The sequence below is a fragment of the Mobula birostris genome, chromosome 1, assembly GCF_030028105.1.
Source record: "Mobula birostris isolate sMobBir1 chromosome 1, sMobBir1.hap1, whole genome shotgun sequence".
Taxonomy (NCBI): domain Eukaryota; kingdom Metazoa; phylum Chordata; class Chondrichthyes; order Myliobatiformes; family Myliobatidae; genus Mobula; species Mobula birostris.
This window is the reverse complement of record NC_092370.1, coordinates 128,024,526-128,051,047: the sequence shown is the minus strand read 5'-3', so window position 1 is coordinate 128,051,047 and position 26,522 is coordinate 128,024,526. Positions and strand designations below refer to the sequence as shown.

The window sequence follows — 26,522 nt, the reverse complement described above, 5'->3', positions numbered from 1 at the left end:
TGTTAGCCTGAAATCTCCCTTTAACCAGTTCTCCACCTATGACCCCATGTTCTAGATGATGGATTAATTTTGAAGTTGCAGCTGGCATCCACCTTACTTATACTCTTTGGACACTTCTATCATGTCTCCTCTCATCCTACATCTAATTAGACTAAAAAGATTTTTTTTAATTCTTTCAATCTTTGTTCGTAGCTGAAACCCTGCGGACGTGGAATGAATCTAATCGCCCTTCTCTGAACTCTCTCCAATGTCGACACCTTCCTCACAAAACTTGGAGATCAAAATTACACAGTACTCAGGGTGTGGCCTCATAAGCACATTATACAGCTTAAGGAGAAAGTCTCTGGCCTTGAGCTCTACTGAGTGCGTTATTATAGCCCAACAATCTATTAACCTTCCTGGTTATTTCTGTGCATTGCCTAGATGGTGATAGTGATAAGTCTACCAGGACACCCAATTCCTCCTCATACAGTGCACTTTCTAATTCAAGACACTATTGTATATTTATATCTGATATTTCTACTTGTATGTAATATTTTACATTTATTAACATTAAATTTCAGCTGCCCACATCTGGATTTTGTTTAGATCTAACTGTACTGATTCTGCTGCCTGAGTGTTATCAGCCTGTTCCCCCCTAAGTTTGTCATCTGCAAATTTTATTAGTTTATTTGTTATGTGTTGATCCAAATCATTAATGTAAATTAAGAACTGCAGTGGCTCCAAAACTGATCCCTGCGGAACCCCACTTTTAACATCTTCTAGGTGTGAAAATGATCCTGTCACCATAACTTGTTGTTTTCTGTTTTTAAGCCAATTCTGCACTCATTCACACACCTTACCCTGAATCCCTACCTTCTGTAATTTGATTATTAACCTCTTGTGGGGCACTTTGTCAAAAGCCTTCTGAAAATCCAAGTAAATGATATCAGCTGCTCTATTCTTATCATAAATTTTAGTTGCCTCTTCATAGAACTCCAGCAGATTAGTAAAACATGATTTTGCCTCTCCGAACCCATGCTGGTGTTCTTCTAACCTGCCTTTTCTTATCAGTTGCTTTTCCATCTCCTTCATTAATAATGTTTCCATTATCTTACCTATGATACACGTTAAGCTTACTGGTTTATAGTTACCAGGGTCAGTGTGGTCACCCTTCTTATATACTGGGACAACATTAGCCCATTTCCAGTCCTTAGGGATTTCGCCTGTCCTCACTGACTTTTGAAAAATACATGTTAACAGTTAACTCTCACAAAAAGATTTTACATCTTTAACTTCTGCACTGGCTTTCCCTTTTGCTTTGTTTCCACTATTCTAAACTGTTAAACTTTTGAACCTAATATTTAGTTTAAAGGTACACTTCAAGCCATCTCACTGACTGCAATTTTCCTCTTTTATTTGCCCATCTTTCTTCACAGCCTCTTTGCACACTGTATCTACCTGTATACCAATTGCCCCACCCTCTGCCCTATCACTCCAGTTCCCACTCCCCTGACAAATTGGAGCCTGGATAACATACCAAGTCTTTTGATACACCTGATGAAGAACAGCTGCTTGGTGTGCCTTTGTGGTTCCTCAATGTGGTGGTCCAGGGTAGATACCCTGAAGTGTTGACACTTAGGAATTTGAAGCTGCTCATCCTTTCCTGACCCCTCAATACTAAAACACTTCATCACATGGCCAAGGGGAATATTCATTGAGGCAGCTCACCCTTGCTCTTTTTGGGCACTGGTATGATTGAAGCAGGTGGGATCCTCTATCTGCCTTCCTGAGAGGTCGGGGATGTCCTTGAAAATTCCAGCCGGTTGATCAACATAGGCTTTTGATACCCTTTCAGGTACACCAGGCTCTGTGAGGGTTCATCTTCTAACGTTGGCCACCAAGACAGAGATCAAGGGTTATCAGATGCTGTTGGGATTCACAAAGGCATTGTGTTATTCTCCCTTTCAAAGTGTGCATAGAAGGTACTAAGTTCATTGGGGAATGAGGCATCACTGCCATTTATTCTGTAGATAACCCGTACCCCCCACATCCCCCCCCCATTTTCTTCTGCACACACTCACTTGTCAACTTAATTTTGTTCTCCCTTTGTTCACCTCTCCCTTCACCTGGTTCCATCTGCCCATCATCCGCTCTGCAACTGTTTCCACTCATCACTTACCAGCCCCTGAGCCATCTCCCCCTCCTCCATATAGCTACATATTGCCAATCATTCCTCTTCCGTCTTGGTCCTTGCAGGGTTTTAACCCAAACTGCTGACTTAGTCCTTTTGCCTACACAGATGCTGCTTGACCTGGTGAGTTCTTCCAGCATTCTCATACTGGTTCCAGATTCCACCATCTGTAGTCTCTTTTCTCTGCCCATAATGTGGACTGAGGCCAGGATTCCTTGCACCTCCTGCGTGGAGAGTAGTGTTTTTAATAATGAAAATTGCCTGTAGCTGACAGTGTGCAGTGGTGGCAGGAAAGAAACTTGCCTGCCCTGACTACAGGGAAGAAATTTTGCAGAAGATTCACTTCACATACCTCAGGGCCCTTTTTAAAGTTAAGGAAATGATGCCCACATCTGGTACACCCGAGCAGTTTGGGTACTCCTTCTACCGTTACCTCTTCAGTTAATGTACTCTTGAAAAAGAAAGACTTCCATTGATAAAGCAGCTTTCACTGTCTGGAGGTTTAGCAGTCTGTAAAGTACACGTGACATAGGGGGCAGATGTAACATGGAGCTACTATTCATAGTGACACCCTGTACTTACGGATGAGCCGCAACAATTGGGCTGGGCTAAGCAGAGCCAGGAGTGCTGACTAGACTAACTCGCTAACTGTCAGTGAAGCTGTCTGGTGGCTGCTCTTGCAGGGCCTGCATGTTCTCCTGTCACCGCAGTCTTGTCACAGTGTTCCTGTCTCACATGTGATTTCCTTTTTTGTTCATTTCTGACTTGTGAATGGTTTGGAATAGAACCCTGGCATAACCTGGGGTCTGCCTGTACAATAAGCCCCAGTCAGCATTGTGGCAATGACTAGATCTTCTGCTTTAGTGATATTATCGAAAGGCTGGTTGTCAAAAATTGACAAGTATTCCTGTCATTGCCTCAAATGACCCTTTGTGGGAGCTTCCTCTGCACAAATCGGTACCAGATGTAAAGCAGTTTGCGATTATGCAAATCCAAGTATTCTTCTGAGTGGTTTAGTTACAAATATCTTACAAAAACCTGTGGCTGGGGCAGAGAGATGCTGCGTAACCTTCTTTCTCAGTCCTCAACCACTGATGCCACTGGACCAAACTCAAGTTACCAAGAGCAATATGACTCAGCAGTTCAGCTACTTGTTTCCAATCTTTTAATGCCTTAATGCGAAACGTGAAGGTGGCAGCTGGCTTTCTGGAATAAAAAAAACGTAAGAAACCTGGAAACATTTTTAATTGCAATCTAATTGGTCTTTACAATCTGTTGGTTTTTAAAAGGGGGAGAGAAAAGGAGCTTCAAGACTTGTTTCTTGGCTGTTGGCAACTGCTCAGAATTAATGGGTGGAAATAATCACATAAAGTTTCATGTAGTTTTCTCTCTCCAGGACCTAATGGGGGTTTATGGTAAAAAGGGGATCCCAGAAGTTTGCAGTCTGCTTCGGTGGGGGGGGGGGGTTACAAATATACTGAATTATTTATTAAGGTGGATCTTGTATGGATCAAGGTCACTCACTGTATTGTTTAGATACAGTGGAGTAAGTCAAACTGACAAGGAAACTGCTTTAACAGATCCATAAACCAAATGCTAAATGCGCCGTGACTTCTATTTTCTCCTGCAGCTACTTACTCTTTATAGTCGTACTCTTTTGTTTACTGTTCCATACTGTGTAACTCAGCAGAGGTTTGAATATGTTAAGTGTATTGCTCTTGTGAAGGTTTTGCAAGAGTTGATGTGGCAGTTTGCATTAAGCCTGACTCACCTTAAAGAATGAAAACGGATTCTGGTCCTACCCCTGTGGCAGTGCTCGTTCTGCATGTTGCTGCACCATTCCTACTTTTGAGTGTGTCTGTATATGAAATCATTAGTTTGAGATTTGCTTCATAATGCTTAACTCTCTGCACTTGAAAGGACCCCCGGTCTCTTCACTTCATTCTTCACCAATTCAAGATGGTTTCTGTCATCCAGCTTTATTTTCTAGGACAACTGAGAACAGGTGTTAGTCCTGCGTACATTTTAGCTCAGCCCTAGCCAAGAGCACGTCAGAGATATGAAAATAATTGTTAAAGTCATTACATTTCCTTGCTAATCAAGTACACAAATATTACCCAGTGTTGTTTGAGATGCCATTGAACTTGGCACTGATGCCAAGTTAATCAGTGAAAGGAAAGTGGTGATGGTATCAACGCCCCAGGAATTATATATTTTTTAAGTAGTGCGCAGCTGGAGTTGTTATGTTCCATTTTGTTTGGCTGGAATTTTGGGAAGAATGGTGATAGAAGGTGAAAAATGACAGATCAGGAAATATAATTGGGAATGCAAACAAAGCTTCCTTATTTGGAAGGGAAGTGAAAATGTGGAACTTGCTTCTACAAGGAGTTGTTGGACTAGTGTGGGCATGTTTCAGGGGAGACAAGAATGGAGGACTGCCATAATAGATTCAGATGAGGAAGGAGGGAGGAAGCCCAAATGGAGGATAACCCCAAAAAGGAATGATTGGTCTGAATGACCCATTTCTGTGTATATCTCTGGTGTCATCCTATGCAATTTAATGATCAATTGAGATGTTTTAATCATTTATCAACGTCAAACGTAAACAATTACCTCAAAGGGAAGTAAATGCACATGCATCTCCATTTGGATTGGATGAATTCTGAGGGAAGGGCAGGCACAAGAACGGAATAGAAATTATGTTGGAACGCTCAGGTGCTGCAGCTCCAGATGACAACAGAAGATGATCTCTGGGCCGTATCTGGCTAGTTGAGATGAGAATGCAGTGCTGATTACACCTCAGCAGCCAGACAGATCGCACCATATGGGAAAACAATTTCAAACAGCCTGCGATATCAGTAATGCACAAACCATTTTAAAAAACGATGGATCAATAAAAGAGTATATTAAATGAAATTCTCACAGAAATCACATATGGAAGTGGATATCATTGAGACTTGACATATAGGAAGTGCAGAATAGGAAAGTGGGAAGATAAGGGAATGTGGTTTAGATGTCAAAGAAACTGAGTGTGAGAGTTTTTTCAGTTGTATTTGATACTACTTGTGATAGCAATGGAATGAAGGATGAGGAAAGGTTCTGACGAAAATGACACATACAATATTCTGACAAAGGACATGTGATCAAGTTTTATGCCACTGCACGTAATCCAGATGGCAGAAGTACAAATTTATTTGTGTATTTTAATCTGTTTTGATTATTGTATGTTAATTAGCTAACTTTTCAATGCTTGTATTTTAGTTATGCCCATAATCACTTGACCCTGAGTGGTTAAAAGACTCACTAAGTTACATAGGAAATGTAGCACACCAAAAGGCCATATGAGACAAACCGAGCTGCGGAATCCTACTTGAGCGACGTTTAGTGAAAGCACTCCTTGAATAATTTAAGCTGGAATAAAGCAAAAATAGAGGTGGTGAGGCAATATTTGGCTGGGAAACCAGCAACCAAAAGGTGCATTAGTGAACTGAGGTTGATAAACTTTGAGAGAGCTGCATTAGGACAAAGAAGTGGCTGATGTAAGGAGTTGCTAAATACACTGGAATCAAACCTCCTTTTATGATTTCTCAGTGCCTAAATGAAGAAATTCCACCCTAAACAAAGAGAGAATGTCTAAATGAATGACTTCATTGAAAATAATAAATATTCTTGATTAAAATGCAGTTTAAGATTATGGACGAGTTTTATTATTGTTTGAAGTTTCTGTAAGCAAAAATACATAAATATCTCTGGTTGCAAAAGACCATATGTGTGTCTTATTTGGTGATTTGGAAGGAGAACATTTGGCTCATTGAATCTACACTGGTTCTCAGAACAATGTCATCATTTCCATTTTCCCCACTTATTTTCCAATAACCTATACCCTCATGCCTATCAATGTTTTCCAGTTCACTTCTACCCAACTACAATAGGGGCAATTTACAGTGGCCAATTAACCAACTAGCACACTTTCAGGAAGAGTGAAGAAATTGGAACACACAAGGGAAACCCATGCTGTCTACATAGCAGACAGAGTCTACATAGGAAGCTGCTGAAGTCTGGATTGAACCTGTCACTGGACTGACTGTGTCACAGCGGCATTATTCGTTGTACCATTGTATCACCTCATTTCTAAATGAGTTGTGTAGTTTAAGGAGCGACAAGTCTCTCGAGTAACTAACTACTTTTTGGTGCCCTACCTTATTATTACTGGTTATTATGTTTCTTTGTGGCACCTTAAACTATCTGTCTGTAGTATTTGTGCACAGATGTGTATATTATTGAAACCCCGTTAATTTGTGACGTAATTACAAAATATAGAGTAGGAAAAGTTAAGGAGTTACAATAATGTTTTCTGATGCCATTTTAGTAGGATTTTGGTTCCTTGAGCAGCGCTTTTTAATAGATTAACAAAATATGAATGTGTATATCAATAAAATACTTGTTTTCTTTGTTTGTAGGTACAATGAATTTGTGCATAATACGGATTTTAGTGGTTTGTTTGCAGTCTTATTTATTTAGTGGGGCGGTGACAGATGAAGATGCACGAGCAGGTGAGGACTTCTTGGAGTATCTCAGACTGACGTCAACCCAAAAGTATGAAATAACTCTTTGTCATTAGTTGTTATTAAATTGGTTACCAAACAGTTAACTGACTGAATATTCTTGAAGTACATGTGACTACAGTCGGCCCTCCTTATCCGCGAGGGATTGGTTCTGGGAGCCCTCGCGCATACCAAAAAACGTGGATGCTCAAGTCCCTTATTCAACCTGTCTAAGGGTAGTGGGCATTAGGACCCAGTGGTGGAGCTCTGAATCCACAGTGTTTCTGTTCACGAAAGTAATCACGATCGCGATTTAAAATAAAGTGGCAATAGTAAAGTGATCAGAAAGAGGTGAAATGTCATCAGTCATTGGAAAAGCGTTAGGCTACAGTCGGTCAACGATCGGAGCAATTTTAAAGGATAAAGTGAGAAATTCCTTGCCCCGATGAATGCTACAATTATTACTAAGCAACGCAGTGGTTTAATTATTGGGTTTTAGGGTTTTGGGTTTTTGATCCTCCACATCAACCCGAAAGGGATGGACAGTGCACTTGGGAGTGATCTGTCACTGGATCGAACTCAGGAATTTCCGTTCCCGAGCCCGGCGCTGAAGCATACGTTTCTTAAGTGTTTTATAAGCATAGAAAGGTAAAATATATGCTATATACTAAGACAAACGTTTGACTAACTGACTCTAAATAATACTGGATGTACCTGTTCTGACTTACTTAGTAAGAGAAAGTCCGTTTTTTTTCCGATCCCAATCCACGATAACCTACACACATCCTCCCGTATACTTTAAATCATCTCTAGATTACTTATACCTAATACAATGTAAATGCTATGTGAAATACTTGTTATCCTGCATTGTTTAGGGAATAATGACAAGAAAATAGTCTGTACATGTTCGAACAACAAGTGCTGGAAGAGCACTTCCGGGTTTCCTCAATTTGCGGTTGGTTGAATTCGCGCATGCGGAACTCGCGGATAAGGAGGGCCGACTGTATATCCTTCAATATCTGAAGCACACTGGACATAGGTTATTGAATGTCTAAAATACAGGGTGACCAACATAACGGAAGGAACCTTGCAAGTATCAAATGATGCTCTAATCAATTGTTCCCCAGGCACACTCACATGGCTTTATACTTCATGGCTTCTGCCTAAGAAAATGAGGCCTATGGTGTTGTATTTGATCCTGTAAAATTATCTAATTTTAACATGCAATTTTAAAAGAAATGTTGACAGGAAAATGTATTTAACTGTTTTATTGAATAGCACCATCAATTTTTACACAAATTTCTCTCTTTCTCTCAATAGGGTGCAGAACAGCAGTGAATGATTTAGTTTTCATCATGGATGGCTCTTGGAGTGTGGGATCGGATGATTTTGAAACAGCAAAGATGTGGCTGATTAATGTTACAAGTGGATTTAATATTGGACCTGAATATACACAAGTGGCTGTTATCCAGTACAGTGATACTCCACGTCTGGAAATTTCATTTGACCAGTTCCAGACAAGTAAACAGCTGATTGCTGGAATAGAAAGAATTAAATACCTTGGTGGAAATACTCAAACAGGCCGTGCTATTAAATTTGCAACTGAGTCTGTTTTTCCGTCTTCGCAAAGGACCAAATTGGCCAAAAATAAAATTGCTGTTGTTGTCACAGATGGAAAATCTCAGGATGATGTTATGGATGCCTCTGTTGAAGCACGTGTAAAGAAAGTAATTCTATTTGCCGTTGGAGTTGGGTCAGAAATAACAGAATCTGAACTTAAAACAATTGCCAACAAACCATCTACAACCTATGTTATGTTTGCAGAAGATTATAGCACCATAGAGAGAATTAATGAGGCTATGAGGCAGAAGATTTGTGAAGGTGAACACTTCTTAAAAAATAATTTCAATTTATCATGTAGCTGTGTGATTGCACATGGCTCTGTGAATATGTTGTGTGTTCAAGTTTATGGGTGTAGCTTTTTCCAGTTTTGAGCAGCTGCATAGTGCAGACTTGAAATTATGCAACTCAAAAGCAGGCAGGAGAGAGCTACCAGGGTGTTATTTAGTCTGAACTGAACTTACTCAAAGCTAATTATGCAATGACAGAGGCAAAGGTTAGGAATCGCATTGTTTAATAGTAGATGGAGACTGTATGCTAGAAAGTGTCCCTGTGTGATGAAAGAAAATGTTAATTTCCAAAATATAAATTGCTGCAGCACTTCCCAATCCATCATTACAGGTGGAAGTAAATTAAGGAGGCTCTCCACCATTGAAACCTTTGATACTACCTCTGAACGTTCTTTGGTTCTCTTGATAATACGCATTGCTCCATATTACTTAATTGTACCATCGGCAAAAGTATGCTGCACTGTTGATAGATTTTCATGAAGTACAACTTTGGATTTACAAACTAAAGGACTGAAAATCCTCCAACTACTTTGAGAAAGTGGGATAATAAAATGGAAACTTACTTTTGGATTCGTGTTCGGTTTTCTTATCATTGCACATCTTCCTGTTGCACTTGGTGTTAACCAATAAGGCACCATCAGGTTACTAGGTAGTCTGAGGAAGCTAGATGACTATGGCATAATTGCAGTTCACTCTAGTGCCATAAACCTCTGCAGATGGAGAAATTTTGTGTTGAATCTTCAAAGGAAACCTTTCAAGTATTGTGCATCCCAAGTTAGAGTACAAAACAATGATGTAGTTATGCTAAAAGAGCCACTCGGAAACAACCATAATGTGATTATATGTGGGCATGGAACCACCACTCACCTACACACTGGGGGGAATTTTGCAGTAGCTAGTTAACCTATTTCTAAGGTAGGGACATGTTCGACACAGCTTTGTGGGCCGTAGGGCCTGTATTGTACTGTAGGTTTTCTATGTTTCTATCAACCTGCATGTCCTTGGGAGCTGTGGAACACCAAGAGGAAACATGGCATGGTCACAGAGAGAACAGGCATTCTCTTTGCAGATGGCATCTGAAGTCAGGATTGAACCCAGGTTACTAGAGTTGTGAGGCAATTGCTCTACCTGGTGAGCCACTGTACAGTTCTGTGCTTCTCCCCACTTACACATCTTGGCTCCATAATTAGCAATGAAAGTGAAACAGAGAAATGGTTAACAGTTCAAGTTTGAGACCCTTCACTAGAGAACTAGACCTTGTCTGAGACCAGAGCGAGTTTGAGACTCTTTGCTAGAGCACTGGACCTTGTCTGGGTCCTGAGATGTTAACTGTTTCTCTTTCCATGGATGCTGCCTGACCAACTGAGTGTTTCCAGCATTTTATTTTTGTTTCAGATTTCCAGCATCCTCGGTTTTTTTTTGACTTCCAGAGTTGCCAAACTGATGTTTTTCTTCACTGAGTGTTATTAATTCATTTTGAGAATGAAGGCATTCTGATTACTGAATTATTCCACTTATCCGCCATTGCTCTCCTCTCTCACACTTGCCTCGCACTGAAATACCTTGAAGGATATCCTTCAATGTATATGTTACGTACTTGCAGACTAGAACCAGTGGTTTCATCTTGTTGAGATTAGAAAACCTTTGATAGGCAGTTGAAAGACCAGGAAGCAACTTTTGGGGTAGTTATTAGAACAAAGTTGGTTTTAAAAAGAAATTCACATTATCGGGAGAATTGTCACTTGGAACAGTAGGAATGGGGCACATTCCTGTGTCCTTGGACTTGCTTCTGATCGACTTTCGTTTTGCATATCCCTTACTTTACTATCCTTTATAATTCATGTATAATTTGTTCTGCATGTTGTTTGAATCTGAGTGCGTGTGATTCTGATGCACACAAGCTTTCCATAGTACCTATACCTCAGCATTTGTGCTTATGGCAATAGGCTTGATTTGATTTGACAAGTGGAACTAGTGGAGGATGGTGGGGGTGGGGGGGAGTGGGGAACAGTTGCTAAAATTACATCAGTGGGCTTGTTGCTACTTCCTAATTGAGTAAACTGCGCAATTGTTCTTATAACAGTGGACCCCTGCATAAAATTCAACAACCTTCCCCCATCCCAGCACCCTGAGAATCCAACTGCACCACTGACGTGCAGCCAAGACGCAAGTATGGATTTAGGCTATATATCAGCCAGCAACTGGCTGATTGCAACAAGAGGCCTGAGCCATTCAATAGGTCTGCGTACCCACCTACAAATCCTTGTCTCTACAAATCTATGCTAAAAATCAAGTATATTTGAGAACAAAAGAGTTTCTTCAATCTAATCTGGCAAGCAGAAAAAAAATGCTTAAAATAAACTTGGCAGTATCCGTAAGAGCTCTTTTGTTGAGTAACTCTGATTTCTTGATGTCAAGGATTTCAATTTTAATATGGGGTGCAGGAAGTCTGTAAAAGTCCATGGATACATTTCTTTCAATATTCAGTTGAGGTATATCCTGTGCAAGGAAATTGGTGCCAGACAGCATGGAAGGAAATAGTGATAATATTCTGGATCCAGAAAGGCACTGCTGTAAAACTACAACAATAAGAAAGATCCAGGAAAAATATTACTTCCACTTTGTTGGAACTTTATTCCTGCAGAAAACAGCTTATTTTCATCTGTATTTGAAGTGTGTTTTGGTGAAACCTTATTGCAAATCCAAACAAAAACCTCCTTCAATAAAGAATGGAACATAGAACAATGCAGAACAGGAACAGGGCCTTTGTCCCACATGTCTGTGCTGGATGCCATGCCAAATTAAAGTCATCTCTTCTCTCTGCATATGATTCATATCCCTCCAATGCCTACATATTCATCTGCCTACCTGAAAGCCTGTTGAAGACCCCTTCATACAGTACTGTGCAAAAGTCTTGAGCCTGCTAGATTTTTAGATGGTATGGCCTCCACAGAGCCCTGATTTCAACATCATTGAGGTGGTCTGGGATTATCTGGAGAGACAAGTGAGTCAGCCAAGGTCCGTGGAAGAACTGTGGCAAGTTCTCCAAAATGCTTGGAACAACCTACCATATGATTTTCTTGTAAAACTGCACGATAGTGGTACCTAAGAGAATTGATGCAGTTTTAAAAGGGTGGTCACACCACATATTGATCTGATTTAGTCTGTTACTGCTTGTGACTCTTTATAGTAAATTTTCTGATATTTAGGAACATTTTATTAGTTTTGAAAACATCTTCACTTTACAGAATTTTTTTACATGTGCCTAAGACTTTTACACAGTTATCTGCTACCACTATCGCCTCTGGCAGTGTGTTCCAGAAGTTTGTGTAAACAAAAAAAGTTGTCCTCCATATGCCCCTTTAGACATTTCTCCCCTCTTGCCGTAATGCTATGCCCTCTAGTGTTTAACATTATTGCTCTGGGAAAAATGATGCTGGCAGTCTGTCCTACCTGTGTGTCTCAATATTAGAAGCTCCTGTCTGGTCTCTTCAACCCCTTAATGGCAATTGCAAACTAACAAGTTGGTGAATATTTATCTCAACAACAACCATGTATCAAAACTAGGGTCAGCCTGCTTCTAGCATTTGTATGAAGTGGCTCTTTCAGTCCTACCACAGCATTGAGACAAGCATCATTTCAGAAAAGTCTGATTGTTGTAGCCATTAACACATAAAGCCTCCTTGAAACTTAACTTGGGTGGTGACATAGTCATGACCTATATTGGCTTTTTCCATCACTGCTGGAAAGTCCTTTGGCTGAGGTAGATTGTATGGCACAGAAATGTTTTTTTTTTTAGCCCATGGAATCCATGCTGACCAACAAGCACCCATTGTACTAATCCCTTTGTATTTTCTTCCATTCCTATCAATTCTCCCCAGTACCTCATGGGCAGCTCATCCAGAAGATTAAGATGCATAGGCTCAGTGGTGAGTTGGCCATTTGGATGCAGATCTGGCTTGCCCATAGAAGACAGAGGGTGATGGTTGAAGGGACTTACTCTAGTTGGAGGTCTGTGATTAGTGGCATTCTGCAGGGTTCTGTACTGGGACCTCTGCTGTTTGTGATGTATGTAAATGACCACAAGTGCAAGTTCGTTTATTGTCATTCAACTGTACGCATGTATACTGCCAAATGAAGCAACATTCCTCTGGACCAAGGTGCACAACACAGAACATATAACTCACATGTAACACAAAGTAAATGTTAACACTAATAAATTAACAAATAATAAAGATGCATTTATGACACAAGTTTAAAAAGTGAACAGAATAATGCTACTGGTGACCTGATGACCTGGGTAGTGGCAGGGAGTTCAGTAGTCTCATGTCCTGGGGGAAGAAGCTGTTTCCCATCCTAACAGTTCTTGTCCTAATGGTACCTCCTGCCTGATGTTAGGGGGTCAAAGAGATTGTTGGATGGATGGGAGGGATCTTTAACAATGCTAAGGGACTGCATATGCACCAACTCATGATCAATATCTCCGTTGGGTGGAAGAGAGACCCTGATGATCCTCTCTGCAGTCCATGCAATCCTTTACAGGGGCTTGCAGTCAGATGCCTTGCAATTCACATACCAGACAGTGATGCAGCTGGTCAGGACACTCTCGATGGTGCTCTTGTAAAAGTTGGTTAGAATGCTGGGGGGGGGAAGGGGTGGGCACGGGAGGAGGACTCTCCTTAGCTTCATTCCCCTCAGGAAGTAGAGATGCTGCTGTGCTGTGACCTGGATGAAAATGTAGGTGGGTAGCTTGGTAAATTTTCAGATGATATGGTGGTGCGGATAGTGTAGATGCCTGGCAAAAACTATATAGCAGAATATAGATCAGTTGCAAATATGGGCAAAGAAATAGCAGTTGGGGTTTAACCTGGCCAAATGTGAAGTGCTGCACCTTGATAGGTCAAATGTAAAGAGACAATACACTGTTAAGGGCAAGACCCTGAACAGTGTGGATGAGCAGAGGAATTTTGGGGTCTAGGTTCATGGCTCCCTGAAAGTGGCTAGGTAGGTTGGCAGGGTGGTTAAGATGGCATGCTTATCTTTATTAGTCAAGGCAATGAATTCAGAAGTCAGTAAGTTGCAGCTTTATAAATCTGTAGTTAGGCTGCATCTGGAGTGTTGTATAGAGTTCTGGTTGGCCCATTATAGGAAGGATATTGAAGCTTTGGAGAGGGTGCAGGAGGTTTACTAGGGTGTTGCCTTGATTAGAGGACATATGCCTTTTCTCTGGAGTGGTGGAGGCTGAAGAGAGATCTAATCGCATTTTATAAGATTATGTGCAGCATAGATACAGCAGGCAGACAGTATCTTTTTCCCAAGGTTGAAATATCTGCACTGAAGGTGAAAGGGTACTTTTAAAGGAGATATAAGGGAACGGTAGGTGCCTGGAATGCGCTGCCTGAAGTGGTTGGTAGATGCAAGAAATGTGAGGAAAATGGGAGGATGTGGATATTGTGTAGACATGAGGGATTAGTTTATTTGGCCATTTGATTACTAATTTATTTGGTTGGACACAACATTGTGGATCAAAAGGCCTCTTCCTGTACTGTACTCTTCTATTACCTACATACTAGGGACTGCTTAGTAATCCATAACCTACCAGCCTGCACATCTTTAGGATGTGTGAGGAAAGTGGAGGAAGCCCACAGGAGAATGTACAAACTCTTTGCAGAAATCGCTGGAGATCAGGGTTGTCCAGGAAACTATTCTGAACTGTGGTGTGAGAATACCTAATGCTCGGCACTTAACCTCCAGTCATCAACGTGGGATTGTGTCGGTTGTCTTGGATGCAAGTAAAAATATCTTATCACGAGTAGATAAGAACCAACATTCTCCTGGGTAGCCCATCTACTGTTTACGTTTCAACCATTTCTCTAAAACAGATTATTGAGTCTTTATCACATTATTGCTCACAATTCAGTATGAACTTCTACCTTAAGTCCTTCTCTTGAATGGTCTTTTTAAGGACTATTGGCTTGACAACTTACTCCTGCACTGACATGTTTTTCCCATAAATTCCCGAATATTGCATGTGGCTGGTTCATTAGGATTTCCATTATGCACTTGCTAAGGGACAGTTATACCTGGAAGAATTCAGATATGTTTATCCTTAAGACAATGAAAGAGAGATTCCTTACAAAAGAAGACTATAATTATTTCACAGATAAAACAAAATACTTAAGATAAGTATGTGCTTAAAATGAGCAATTTTCCTCATTTTACATGATTTTTTTCCCTTTCAGAATCCGTGTGTCCCACAAAGATCCCAGTAGCTGCACGTGATGAGAAGGGCTTCGAACTAATGTTGGGCTTTAAAATACCTCAAAAAGCTCAAGAAATGACTGGATCATTAACAACCCAAATGGGCTTCCTATTGTCTGCTGAAATTGATGTGACTGAAAACACCAGGTATAATTTACCTTTAAAAATGTAATTATCCACAGTACATCTCAGAATAGTCAGGTTTATGAAGTAATTGTGGGTTTAAAAAGCACCATAGCCTTGTAGTAATGTAGCAGGAAGATGGGCTCTGTGACTGGAAATTGTTCAACAACATGCTGTGCTGTAATTAATAGAGGTATTTGAGCGTTTTTGTATGCTAATCAGAGATTAACATGCAGGTAAAGTTAGTTAGCAACACTAATGCTGTTGGAGACTAACAATGAGGAAATTTTGCAGTAATGATCTGGTCTCCCTGCCATGAAAGACTATACTTGTCTCAAAGCGGTACAATGAAGTTCGCTGGATTGATTGTGATTTAAGTATTGTCCTTGGAGAGAATTTCAATTAGTGTAATAGTCTTTAAAAACTTTTAGAGTGAGGTGTGAGCTCATGAATCATAGAGCACTACAGCACAAAAACAGGCCCTTCAGCCCATCCTGTTCAAGCAGAACCATTATTCTGCCTAGTCCCATCGACCTGCACCCAGAAGCTTTAGAGAACATGTCATTTGAGGACAGGTTGAGTTTCTCTTTGGAGCGAAAGAGGATCAGAGGTGACTTGATAGAGGTGTACAAGATGATAAGAGGCATTGATAGGATGGACAGCCAGAGAATTTATCCTAAGCATAAATGGGTGATGTAAGGAGGGCATCACTTTAAGGTGATGGGTGTAAAGTACGGTGGGGGGGGTGGAATATGTCAGAGGTTGTTTCTTTACATAGAGTGGTCAGTGCGTGGAATGTGCTGCTATTGGTGGCGGTAGCAGCATAAACATTAGGGACATTTAAGAGACCCTAAGATAGCGCTCCATTTTTCTTTCATCTGTATGCCTATATGGGATGGAAGGGTTAGATTGAGCTAAGAGTAGGTTTAAAGGTTGGTCAACATCGTGACCAAAGGGCTTGTACTGTGCTGTGTTGTTCTATGTTATTGGTTAAATAATCAGAAATTTAATGCACAGATATGAAGTTTATTCATCCAGTGAGTTATGAAACTGTGGAATTTCTTAACCTGGGGGGCAGCTGATGTTCAGCCAATGTTTTCTTTCAAGACTGAAGGCACAGGTTTTTTGGCCAAGGGACGTGGGGAAAAGTTTTGAGGGAAGTGAAGTTGAAGACATCATCATCCCCTATCTTGTTGAATAATGGTGCAATTCTAGGAACTGTGTGGCTAATCCCGTCCCTCTTCCTTATGTTTTTTACATTAGTAAAAACTGATTCTTCAAACTGCAGTGTTTATATCAGAATATACTAAGTTTTAATGGTACAAGATTAAGGCAATTTGAAAAAGTCTCTGGCGTCATAATCTGAAAATTATGGTACATAGATCATTATCAGAATATCTCCACAGGAAGTGCTTAGTACGATAATGAGAATTAATAAATACTGGCTTGTCAGAAAATATTATTCTTGGATTTGAAATCTGACTGAACCTAGGTTAAAAAACAGTTGATCTGAAACCTCTGCAGTTGCCTTTTTAATACTTAAATCTGAACTGACATGTTGTAATCTACTTTACCAAAGCTACTTGCACATTCTAGTGATTACAATGCTAAAATTCGTTGATGCCTTTGCAAGATTGTCCCTAAGTTAATTTATATCATTAGCTTTTATGAATGTCTAAATCAGATTTGGGATTGCAGTGCTGTATTAAAATATAACTGAATTCTTATTTTGTATTGCCTTTCCTTTCCAGGCATAATTTTCCTTTCCAGTTATGTAAATGATTGAACAATTGCCTGAAACTCTTGTTCTCAGAGTTATTTTTCTAAAATTCACTTTAAGACCTGCATTTGTATCTCACACTGTTGATGTTTGCAATGTATTATTTCCAATAAAATGCTCTCGTGAGTGATTAGGCACAGTAGATACAAGCATATACTTGTCCTAGTAACACATTAAATTCCTATAAATTCTTGGAGTAATATGCCATGCTTTTTGATGCCAGTTTTCTTAAAAAATCAGCTTGGTTAAGCCATTTTTAAACTTAAACTAATATCTGCCCGGCTGTTAATGTATCATGCATGATATGGCTTAGGTGGTAAGATGTTGTGTCGTTATTTAACAAACTTGAATGTTGTACCCTCTCTGAGTTGATGTTTTTTGCAGGTGATGAGGTGCTTTTTACTATTGTTATTCCAGAAGGTGATCTGGATGTTGCTAGTTTTGGTGGTAAATACTGGAGATGGATTGTATTCCTTCTTTCCCTCTTACCATCCCAATTCAGATAATGTAAAGCTTTGGATAATCACCATTGGATCATCATTGATAACTGTAGCCAAGTTTCAAGTTTTCTTAGCTGAAACGTATCTGCAGAGAAAGTCCTGTCAAGAACTTGGATAATGATTTAGCATGACTGTTAAAATGTTAGCTTCTATTCACATGTATACTTGACAGTCATTGTGTTGATTATTCTTGGTGTGTTTTGTTTGCTAGAATTGTTTATACTTTCTGCTGTTGAATAGTTAGGCTGGAGATCTTATGTTGGTCCTGGATTGACAATAAATCGAGATTGGTGTGTTAGTGACTTTGCATTTTACAAGGGTTCTCTTAACTGCTTGAAACTCCCCAGGAAGGAAATTGTATCCTCCATGTCCTTGTGGAGATGTGGTCACAGGATGAAAGTGAACCATTCAGCAAGTCTTTGACATTCTCAAGCAATGAATTGGATCCTTTGTCATTCACCATTTTCTTAAGGATCTCTTCTTCTGTGACCAGGATTTATGATGCTATGGTAATGGTTGAGGCTCTACAAAATATGGTGTAACTAGTGGAGCTGCTACCTCATAACTGCGGTTAACTGGGTTCATTCTTAACTTCAGTACTGCCCGTTCTTTACTTCTCGCCTCTCTTAAGTCCACATATCGTCTATCGGCCCATTTTCCACCACACTCCTCATTTATTCTGGCTACCTTCGTTCTCTACCTTCAATCCTGATGCAGGGTCTCAATCCTAAGCTTCGACAATTCCTTCCCACACTTCTGCTGCTGGACTTGCTGAGTTCCTTCGGCAGATATTTTATTGCTACAGGAAATAAAGTGGGCAAATGGGATTCTTCTGTGAGCCAACACAGACTTGATGAAAAGAAATAGTCTTCTCCTCTGTTAAAAGAATGTATGAACAGTACTTGAAGTGTAAACAAAACTTACGTGTTCACCATTGAGATTTCGGATACTGTATATAAATAAATCAGCCCAAACAATGTAAATGGTCCATTGTGTATTTCTCTAGCGTCCATATTATATTGAGTATATTCTCTCTATATGTTATAGGTGATATACAGCTAATCTAGTGGTCAGTTTGCAGGGTTTGTGACCTTCATATTTAAATTGGAGTGATTTTCTTTGGATCTGTCTGGTTTGGAGGATTCAAGATCAAACCTGTAGGAAGCCACCTTCCAATGAGGCATCATCACTGGCTGGTGACCTCTTGTAGCTAGCTATGTTTGTTTCACCATTTCAGACCGAACCTAAATTGGTTGCCCAGGATTTCACTCGGCTTTGCTGGTTTCATGTTCACTCTGTGCTGATTTTTCTCATCTGCCATTTCAAGTTTCAGTTGCAGTGACAGCTGAGAATACCAGCACTAGTTGCTCTGCTGATTTGTATTTCAGAATTAAATCACAACTCCAAAGCCTCTATGGTAATCTGTTCAGTCTTGTTGGCAGTCTTTACAGGTTCTCTTAATAGATTTACTGCAGTCAGTCACCACCTTCTGGAGCAAGTTTCCTTCTACAGAGATGGGTGTGGGATTTCCTGCATCCATATTAGACTGTTAATAACTCTCTATTTTGGCATGTCCTGTTTCTGTCAATGCAAGCATTTTATTTGCAGGTACTTGCTCTCAGAATTTGCATGGAGGCAACAAGTGATAGTTTTTTTTCTTCTGGAGTCCAGCCGGTTTGTGCTGGTGAACACCACTGAAGTTTGTTAAAAGTTCTTTCTCGGGATTGTATCTTTCATCAGCACTCAGGTTTGGCATATGTTTTGATATGTGCAGAATAAGTTATTCATGTCTTGAATTAGCCCGAGAGGCATTCTCAGTTCCCTCTAGTCCTCTTGTACTTTCATTGCCAAGATGGATGTGACTTTTTCTAGGCTTGCTTTAACTCTGACTGTTGCACATCAGTTCTTATGAACTGGCACCCCTACAGTTCTCAATATTTAGTTTTTAGCCAGTAGATCAAATTCTTTCCAAGAGTTCTTGGAGATGATGACCAAGGGCTTGTTCATCCACTCCATAGATGTAGATGCCATCGGTTTGTCAAACGGTTCATCCACCTTATGTAAAGGTGCATCCTGACCTACTTTGCTGTCAAGTGGTAGATGTTGGAGCATGTATCAGCATGTAATTTTGTCAATGGAGAAAATTTCTCATCAGGCTTCACATTTGAACATACTGTCTGGTATGGGGTGCAGAGCTGCTGCACAGGATCAAAATAAGCTGCAGAGAGTTGCAAACTTACTCAGCTCCATCATGACCACTCATCTCCATTATATCCAGGACATATTCAAGGACTGATGCCTCAAAAAAGCAGCATCCATTATTAATGACTCCCAACACCCAGATCATGCCTTGTTGTCATTGCTACCATCAGGAAGGAAGTCCAGGAGCCTGAAGTCACAGCCAGAGATTCAGGAACAGCTTCTTCCCCTCTGCCATCTGATTTCTGAATGGACATTGAACCTATGAATACTACGTCACTACTTTTTTTTAATTTCTGTTTTTTTTGCACTATCTATTTAACTATTTTATATTTGTATATAAAATACTGTAATTCAGTTTTTTCTCTATTATTATGCATTGCATTGTACATGCTACTGCAAAGTCAACAAATCTCACAACATAATCCAAACAAGTAGCCAGCTGGTGGCGTAGTGGCATCAGTGCTGGACTTCGGAGCGAAGGCTCCCGAGTTCGAATCCAACCGGCTCCCTTGCACGCTTTCCATGTCAGCTAGTGTTGAGCTTTAGTGTCGAGCTAGCAATTCAGCCTCGTAAAAATAAGAAAGTCCGCTGAAAAAATGCTGTTATGACGGAGTCCTGATGACTCCACTCAGAGTTAGGGGCTTTCTTCTTCTTTTTCTTCTTCAATCCAAACAAGAGGAAGTCTGCAGATGCTGGAAATCTGAGCAAAATGCTGGAGGGATTCTGTGGAAAAAAAGTACTGTCGATGTTTTGGAGTAAAAAGTTGAGGAGTAGATTTGAAAGGTGGGGGGGAAGGGGAGAGAGAAATACCAGGCGATAGGTGAAACCTGGAGGGGGAGGGATAAAGCAAAGATCTAGGAAGTTGATTGGTGAAAGAGACAGAAGTCCATGGAAGAAATAAGAAGGGAGGGGAGAGGAAACAACACCTTGTATTCCATTTAGGTAGCCTGCAACCTGATGGCTTGAACTTCGATTTCTCAAACTTCCAGTACTGCCTCCACCCCTCCCCCATTTCACCATTCCCTATCCCCTTTTCCCGCTCTTATGTTATCTCCTTGCCTGCCCATTGCCTCCCTCTGGTGCTCCTTCCCCCGTTTTCCTTCTTCCATGGTCTTCTGTCTCTTTTACCAATCAACTTCCTAGCTCTTTGCTTCATCCCCTCTCCTTCCCCCTCCCCCAAGTTTCACCTATTGCCTGGCGTTTCTCTTTCCCCTCCCCCCACCTTTCAAATCTACTCCTCAGCTTTTTCCTTCCTTCCTGCCAAAGGGTCTCGGCCCGAAACGTCGACTGTACTTTTTTCTATAGATGCTGCCTGGCCTGCTGAGCTCCTCCAGCATTTTGTGTGTGTTGCTCACAACATATGCCGGTGATATTGAAGCTGATTCTGATTCTGACCTGTACAGCACTGGAACCGGCCCTCAAGCCACTGTGTCTGCGCTGACCATGGTGCCAAATGAAACTAGTACCATCTCTCTGCAGAATCATTAGATTTGTTATCATAGAACTATGACGTGAAGTTTGTTGTGGTTTGTGGCAGCAGTACAGTGCAAAGACAGGATGGCACAGTAGCATAGTGGTTATCACAACTATGCTACTGTACAGGTGACCTGGGTTCAATTCCTGCCACTGCCTAAAAGGTGTTTGTACGTTCTCCCCGTGGCCGCATGTGTTTTCTCCCGCAATCCAAAGTGTACCATTTGGTAGGTTAATTGATCATTGTAAATTGTCCCATGATTAGGCTAGAGTTAAATTGGGGGATTGCTGAGCAGCATGGCTCGAAGGGCCAGAAGAGCACATTCCTCACTGTATCTCAATTTTTAAAAAAGCTACTATAATTGCAAAAGAAATAATACAAGAATAAGGAATAACTAGGTAATGTTCGTGGACCAAAATAGCCAGTTATTTTTTTATCTATCTATATATCAGCTTACCGGTACACCTTGTCAAGTATTGGTCCATTGAGCCTGTGTTGACTCAAGGGAGAATCCTTTCAACCTACCTTCTAAACACCTCCACCCTGTCGTCGTCGTCGTCGTTGTTGCTGTGGCTATCCCTCAAGATCGAGGATGATGGTCTTCATTCTGTTGATCTACTTATGGGCTCTCAAGTGGTTTATAAGTCCAGTCTTGGCTTTGAAAGTTCTTCCGCATTCAGGACAGGTAGTTCCAGATGGCAGATCGGGCTTTAGTTGTTGCTGCCTCACTTCCTGTTTTCTTCTCTTTTCTTTTAATTCTGGACATCTGTTGACTTCGAAAGTTGCTGTTCCTTCTCGGATGATGGCTTGCCAGAGTTTCCTGTCCTTGGCATTGGTTTCCTAATTGTTGATGTCGATGTTACATTTCTTCATGTTGGTTTTTAAGACATCTCTGAATCTAGTCTGTTGTCTGCCTCTTTTACGTTTGCCTTCTTTAAACTGGAAGTAGACGATTTGTTTCGGCAGATATTCGTCTTTCATCCAAACAACATGACTGCTCCATCTTAGTTGGTTCTTGATGATGTAGGCTTCAATGCTTGTTGTTTTTGCTTCATTTAGCACACTGACGTTGGTTCTTCTATCTTCCCAGTTGATATTTAAAATGTTTTGAAGACAGCATTGATGCAACTTTTCAAGTGCCTTCAGATGTCGTCAGTATGTTGTCCAGGTTTCTGATGCATACAGGAGCACTGGGATTACCCCTGCTTTGTACACTAACATTTTGGTGTCTGTTTGGATGTCACAATCATGAAAGACTCTTGTTTGGAGACGTCCAAAAGCTGTTCCAGCACATTTAAGACGATGTTGGATCGCGTCATTAAGGTCAACATTGGAGGAGAGGTGACTTCCAAGATACGGAAAGTGGTGCACATTTTCCAGGGTTACTTCGCCAGGTTGAATTGATAGTTCTATCCGATTTGTCTCAGTTAGTGACAGTTGATAGATGATCTGAGTCTTCTTGGAATTGATGGTAAGTCAAGTTTCGTGTATGCACGGTTGAAGGCAGTCAGAATCTGTTGTAGGTGGTTTTTTGAAAGAGCTGCAACACTTGTCATCTGCATATTGCAACTTGATGAGGGAACTCGTGGATGTCTTCGTTTTGGACTTGAGATGGGCAAGATTGAAAAGTCTGCCATCTGTTCTGTGGACAATTTTGATTCCTGGGGGTAGGTTGTCTTTGATAATGTGGATGATTGTCGCAATGAAGATGGTGAACAAAGTTGGGGCAATCACGCATCCCTGTTTTACTCCTGATCTAACTTGAAAAGGCTCACAGTCACTGTTGCTGACCATGACTGTGGCAAGCATGCCATCGTGGAGGATTCTCAGGATTCGAATGTACTTTTCAGAGCATTCATAGGTGGATAGGACATTCCATAGGAGTTCCCTTGATACCGAGTCAAAGGCTTTGGTGAGGTCAATGAATGCCATGTACAAAGGTTGAAGTTGTTCATGACATTTTTCTTGTAGTTGTCACATTGTGAAGATCATGTTGATTGCTCCACGTGATGGTTTAAAACTGGCTTGTGTCTCCGGAAGGATCTTCACGGCTAAAGGCTTGAGTCGGTTGTTCATGATGTGGGTGAAGATCTTTCCTGCTGTTGCTAACAGGGAAATTCCACGATAATTTCCACATTCGGATTGATCACCTTTCCTTTTGTAGATGGACCCTGTCACCACCCCAGCAGTGACACCACCCCACAGCTTCCAACACTCATCTACAAAACTATGTGCAATAGTAGGGTCCAGTGACATCTTTAGGATGCAGGAGGAAACTGGAGCATCTTGAGGAAACTCACAAAGGAATGAGGAGGACATGTGAACTCCTCACAGACAACACCTGAGATCGGTGTTGAAACTAGGTTCCTGGAGCTTAGAGGCAGCAGCTCCACTATCTGTGCCACTGCACTGTGGAACAAGCAGTAATGTGTTATGCATGTTGCTAAATCAAAAAGAAAATCTTACTTCAGTGATTAGTTTCTTTTTTATCATTTCAAGTTGCTTTCCAGTCCGGTGGCTCTTTGCTGTATTATAAGTGCTCCAATGAGTATTTAAAAAAAAAATGACATGCGATTCATCCCTCTTTCAACTCTTCTAATTACCATGCGTCTTTGCCCTTAGTTATCCACCTTTATTGTGAAGGGAGCTAGGTGTTTCATGAACAATTTGTCTCATTTTATGGTGCTACCAGCTCATTCTCCAAGGCACATTTACCTCTGCCCAACCTCCTCAACAAATCTGAAATGAGCAATAAAACATGTCATCTTTTCAGGACAAAGTCTATGTGGAAGCTTCTGAATTGTTGAAAGGCAGGTCTTTGTGGAAAATGTAAGCACATAATTGTGATTCAGATTTGCTTTATTGGTTGAAGTATATCAAATATAAAAATACTGCTTGTGTATTTTCAGAGAGATATTTCCAGAAGGTCTACCTCCATCTTACGTATTTGTTGCCACAATGCGGTTAAAAAGTCCAACCAACAAGATGAAATTTGACTTGTGGAGAATCCTGTCCAAAGAAGGAATTATGCAAGCAGCTGTCACGCTTGATGGAGAACAACAGGCTGTGTTTTTCACGACTACCAGCCTGATCGAGGAGATTCAGACTGTGGTATTCAATGATAAAAGACTAAAGGTTGGTCCTCAGACTTCATGATGCACCAGGTTTTCATTTTTTTCAATAAGTAAATGGAAATATCTGAGCAAGATCCTGAAAGGAATTCTTAAACTATTCAAATCCATTTTAGAGTTTGTGTATTTATAAACATAAACTAACAGAATGTGAACCCTGGGAAATAAAATCATGACAAATACAAAATTGTAAGTGAACATGGGCTGATTGTCTGGCCTTGTGTTAATCTCCATTGCTACTGAGTATCATATGGTTTTGATACATTCAGCATCAGAATTCCGTTTTAATATTTTAATACTACCCTTTTTTTTGCTGACATTCATTATGAATTTCTGCTGAGTGAATATTTATGCAGGAGGTGTTACTATCACTAGTTGGGTTTGCTGCGCTGATGATTTCTACTTGGTCACCAGTAGCTAACCTGTTTGAATACATTTGTTGGAAATGTAGTGTGTAATATTTGTAGACTCACTGGTACATTCAGCAGATTGTGTGCAGTTCTGGTCACCTACCTACAGGAATGATATCAATGAGATTGAAAGAGTACAGAGAAAATTTATGAGGGTGTTGCCAGAAGTTGAGGACCTGAGTTGTAGGGAAAGGTGGAGCGTAGGTGAAAGAGGGGAGATTTGATAGAGCTATACAAAATTATGAGAGGTATCGATAGGGTGTCAAATGGTTGTTGTGACGTGTCTAGTGCGGTAGTATAGTGGGTAGTGCTTGTCACTCTCACTTTCAGCTTCCACCACTGGCTGGCAGTCTCGCAAAAAAGGAGAGCCGAGTGTGTAATTCTCTCCCTGCCTGTACATAGCCTCTCCAACAACAAGCCTCATGTCGTGTCTCCTCACAGGTGACACGTGGAAACTGAGCTCCTTTCAGGCTCAGGCTGAACAACAAGAGAATGGGGAGGAGGTCTGGCCCCTGCACACATAGCACGCAGGCCCACCAGTGTGTGGACACGCCCCTGTGCCCATGAACCAGATCCCCAGCTATGGGTCATCAGGACTGGGAAACCTGAGCGGACACTTCTTCATTCGGGGGGTGGTGAGAGTGTGGAACGAGGTGCTAACAGAAGAGGTGGATGGGGTTTGATTGCATCGTTTAAGAGAAGTTTGGATGAGTACTTAGGTAGGAGGGATATTGAGGGTATGGTCCAGGCCTTGGTCTGTGGGAGAAGGCAGCATAGCAGCTTGGCATGGACTAGATACACAAAGGACCTGTTTCTGTGCTGTAGTGCACTAGATGAGGCCCTCCGTTGGTCAGGATGTTACTTCCCAGCTGTCGATGTGATACCAACCTATGACAGCACAATATGGAGAGCAAGCTGTTGCCCATGTAGCAGACTCCTCCTCTCCACACAGCTGATGAATCCAAATGACTAGCAAGGATGGGTACAGTTTGGCACCAGCAGCATTTCAGGAGCTGCCAGTCGGCATCGAGCTCAATGCAAGACTGCCTTAGGGATTCCAGCTCTGGATTTTCACTCGGGATATGTTCCTGATGTCTTCCCCAAGGCAGCAGAGATTTGAGATCAGAGTTTTTCTTTTCCTAGAAGGGGTGCGAGTCCCATCTGCCCAAAGTCAACTGGGTTTAATGAACCAGTTGCCCACCCTTGCCTCGTCCCCTGTCAGTAGAAACTGGTTCACTGGGCTTAGAAGCTAAGCCACGCGTGAAGGCCAGGAGCTGGACTTGATTGTCAGAGGCTATTTAAGATGCACACCATTTGGAGCATTTGATAGGTAGTGGGAGCTTGTCCCCATTACCACCATGTCTGTAGCAAACTGATGTGCTCTATGAATTTGATATGAAGGATGATTAATGTTGGAGTTGTAATATGTAGATGTGCTTGGCATGTGGATCTGTTCAACCGTCAATACCCATATGACTAACTACTTCCAAATCTCAACGAATATCCTTCCCACACTCCCTAATTTCCAACCACCCTTTGGCATGTTTAGTGGCTGGCCAGTCAGAGCCTTATCCAGTTAATAATGTGGGGCAATCGATGAAGGCTAGCTTATCTAAGATTGGCAAGCATTAAACATATTATATACTGATTCTCCAATCAGTGCAGGAGCTATAAACATTTAGACGTTGATTTAAATGAAATAGTGAATGGATCGGCTTAAGCTGTTTTGGATTTAAGTGATGAAATTCATTCTTCTCAAAGTAAGATTCCTCCATGTAGTGCATTTGGCATTGCTCTTAATTTGACAAATGAGGGCTGAACAGATCGGATATGTACATCATTTGACATTTTTTAAGCCCAAGATTTTAAATCAGTACCTAATTTGATATTGTAGGAAGTGCTGACAATGTTGGAATGAAGTTGGGCATACTGTCCCTTGTTTATTAACTGATAGTGCTTTTTTTTTTGTTTATATTTATCCTGTAATCCTGCCTTGGTGTGTTCAGTGCCAGTG

At 41.0% G+C, this 26,522-nt stretch overlaps 1 protein-coding gene across 1 annotated transcript in view; it reads left to right on the top strand.

Annotated features, from left to right (window-relative positions):
• The window catches only part of LOC140199571 (uncharacterized), a 254,277-nt gene that overhangs the window by 24,211 nt on the left and 203,544 nt on the right, over nt 1-26,522 (top strand). The window contains exons 2-5 of the mRNA XM_072261873.1: nt 6,634-6,726; nt 8,038-8,598; nt 14,870-15,035; nt 23,877-24,102. Coding sequence (XP_072117974.1) covers nt 6,639-6,726; nt 8,038-8,598; nt 14,870-15,035; nt 23,877-24,102 — 1,041 coding nt within the window. The 5' untranslated portion in view covers nt 6,634-6,638. The remainder of the gene's footprint in view (nt 1-6,633; nt 6,727-8,037; nt 8,599-14,869; nt 15,036-23,876; nt 24,103-26,522) is intronic.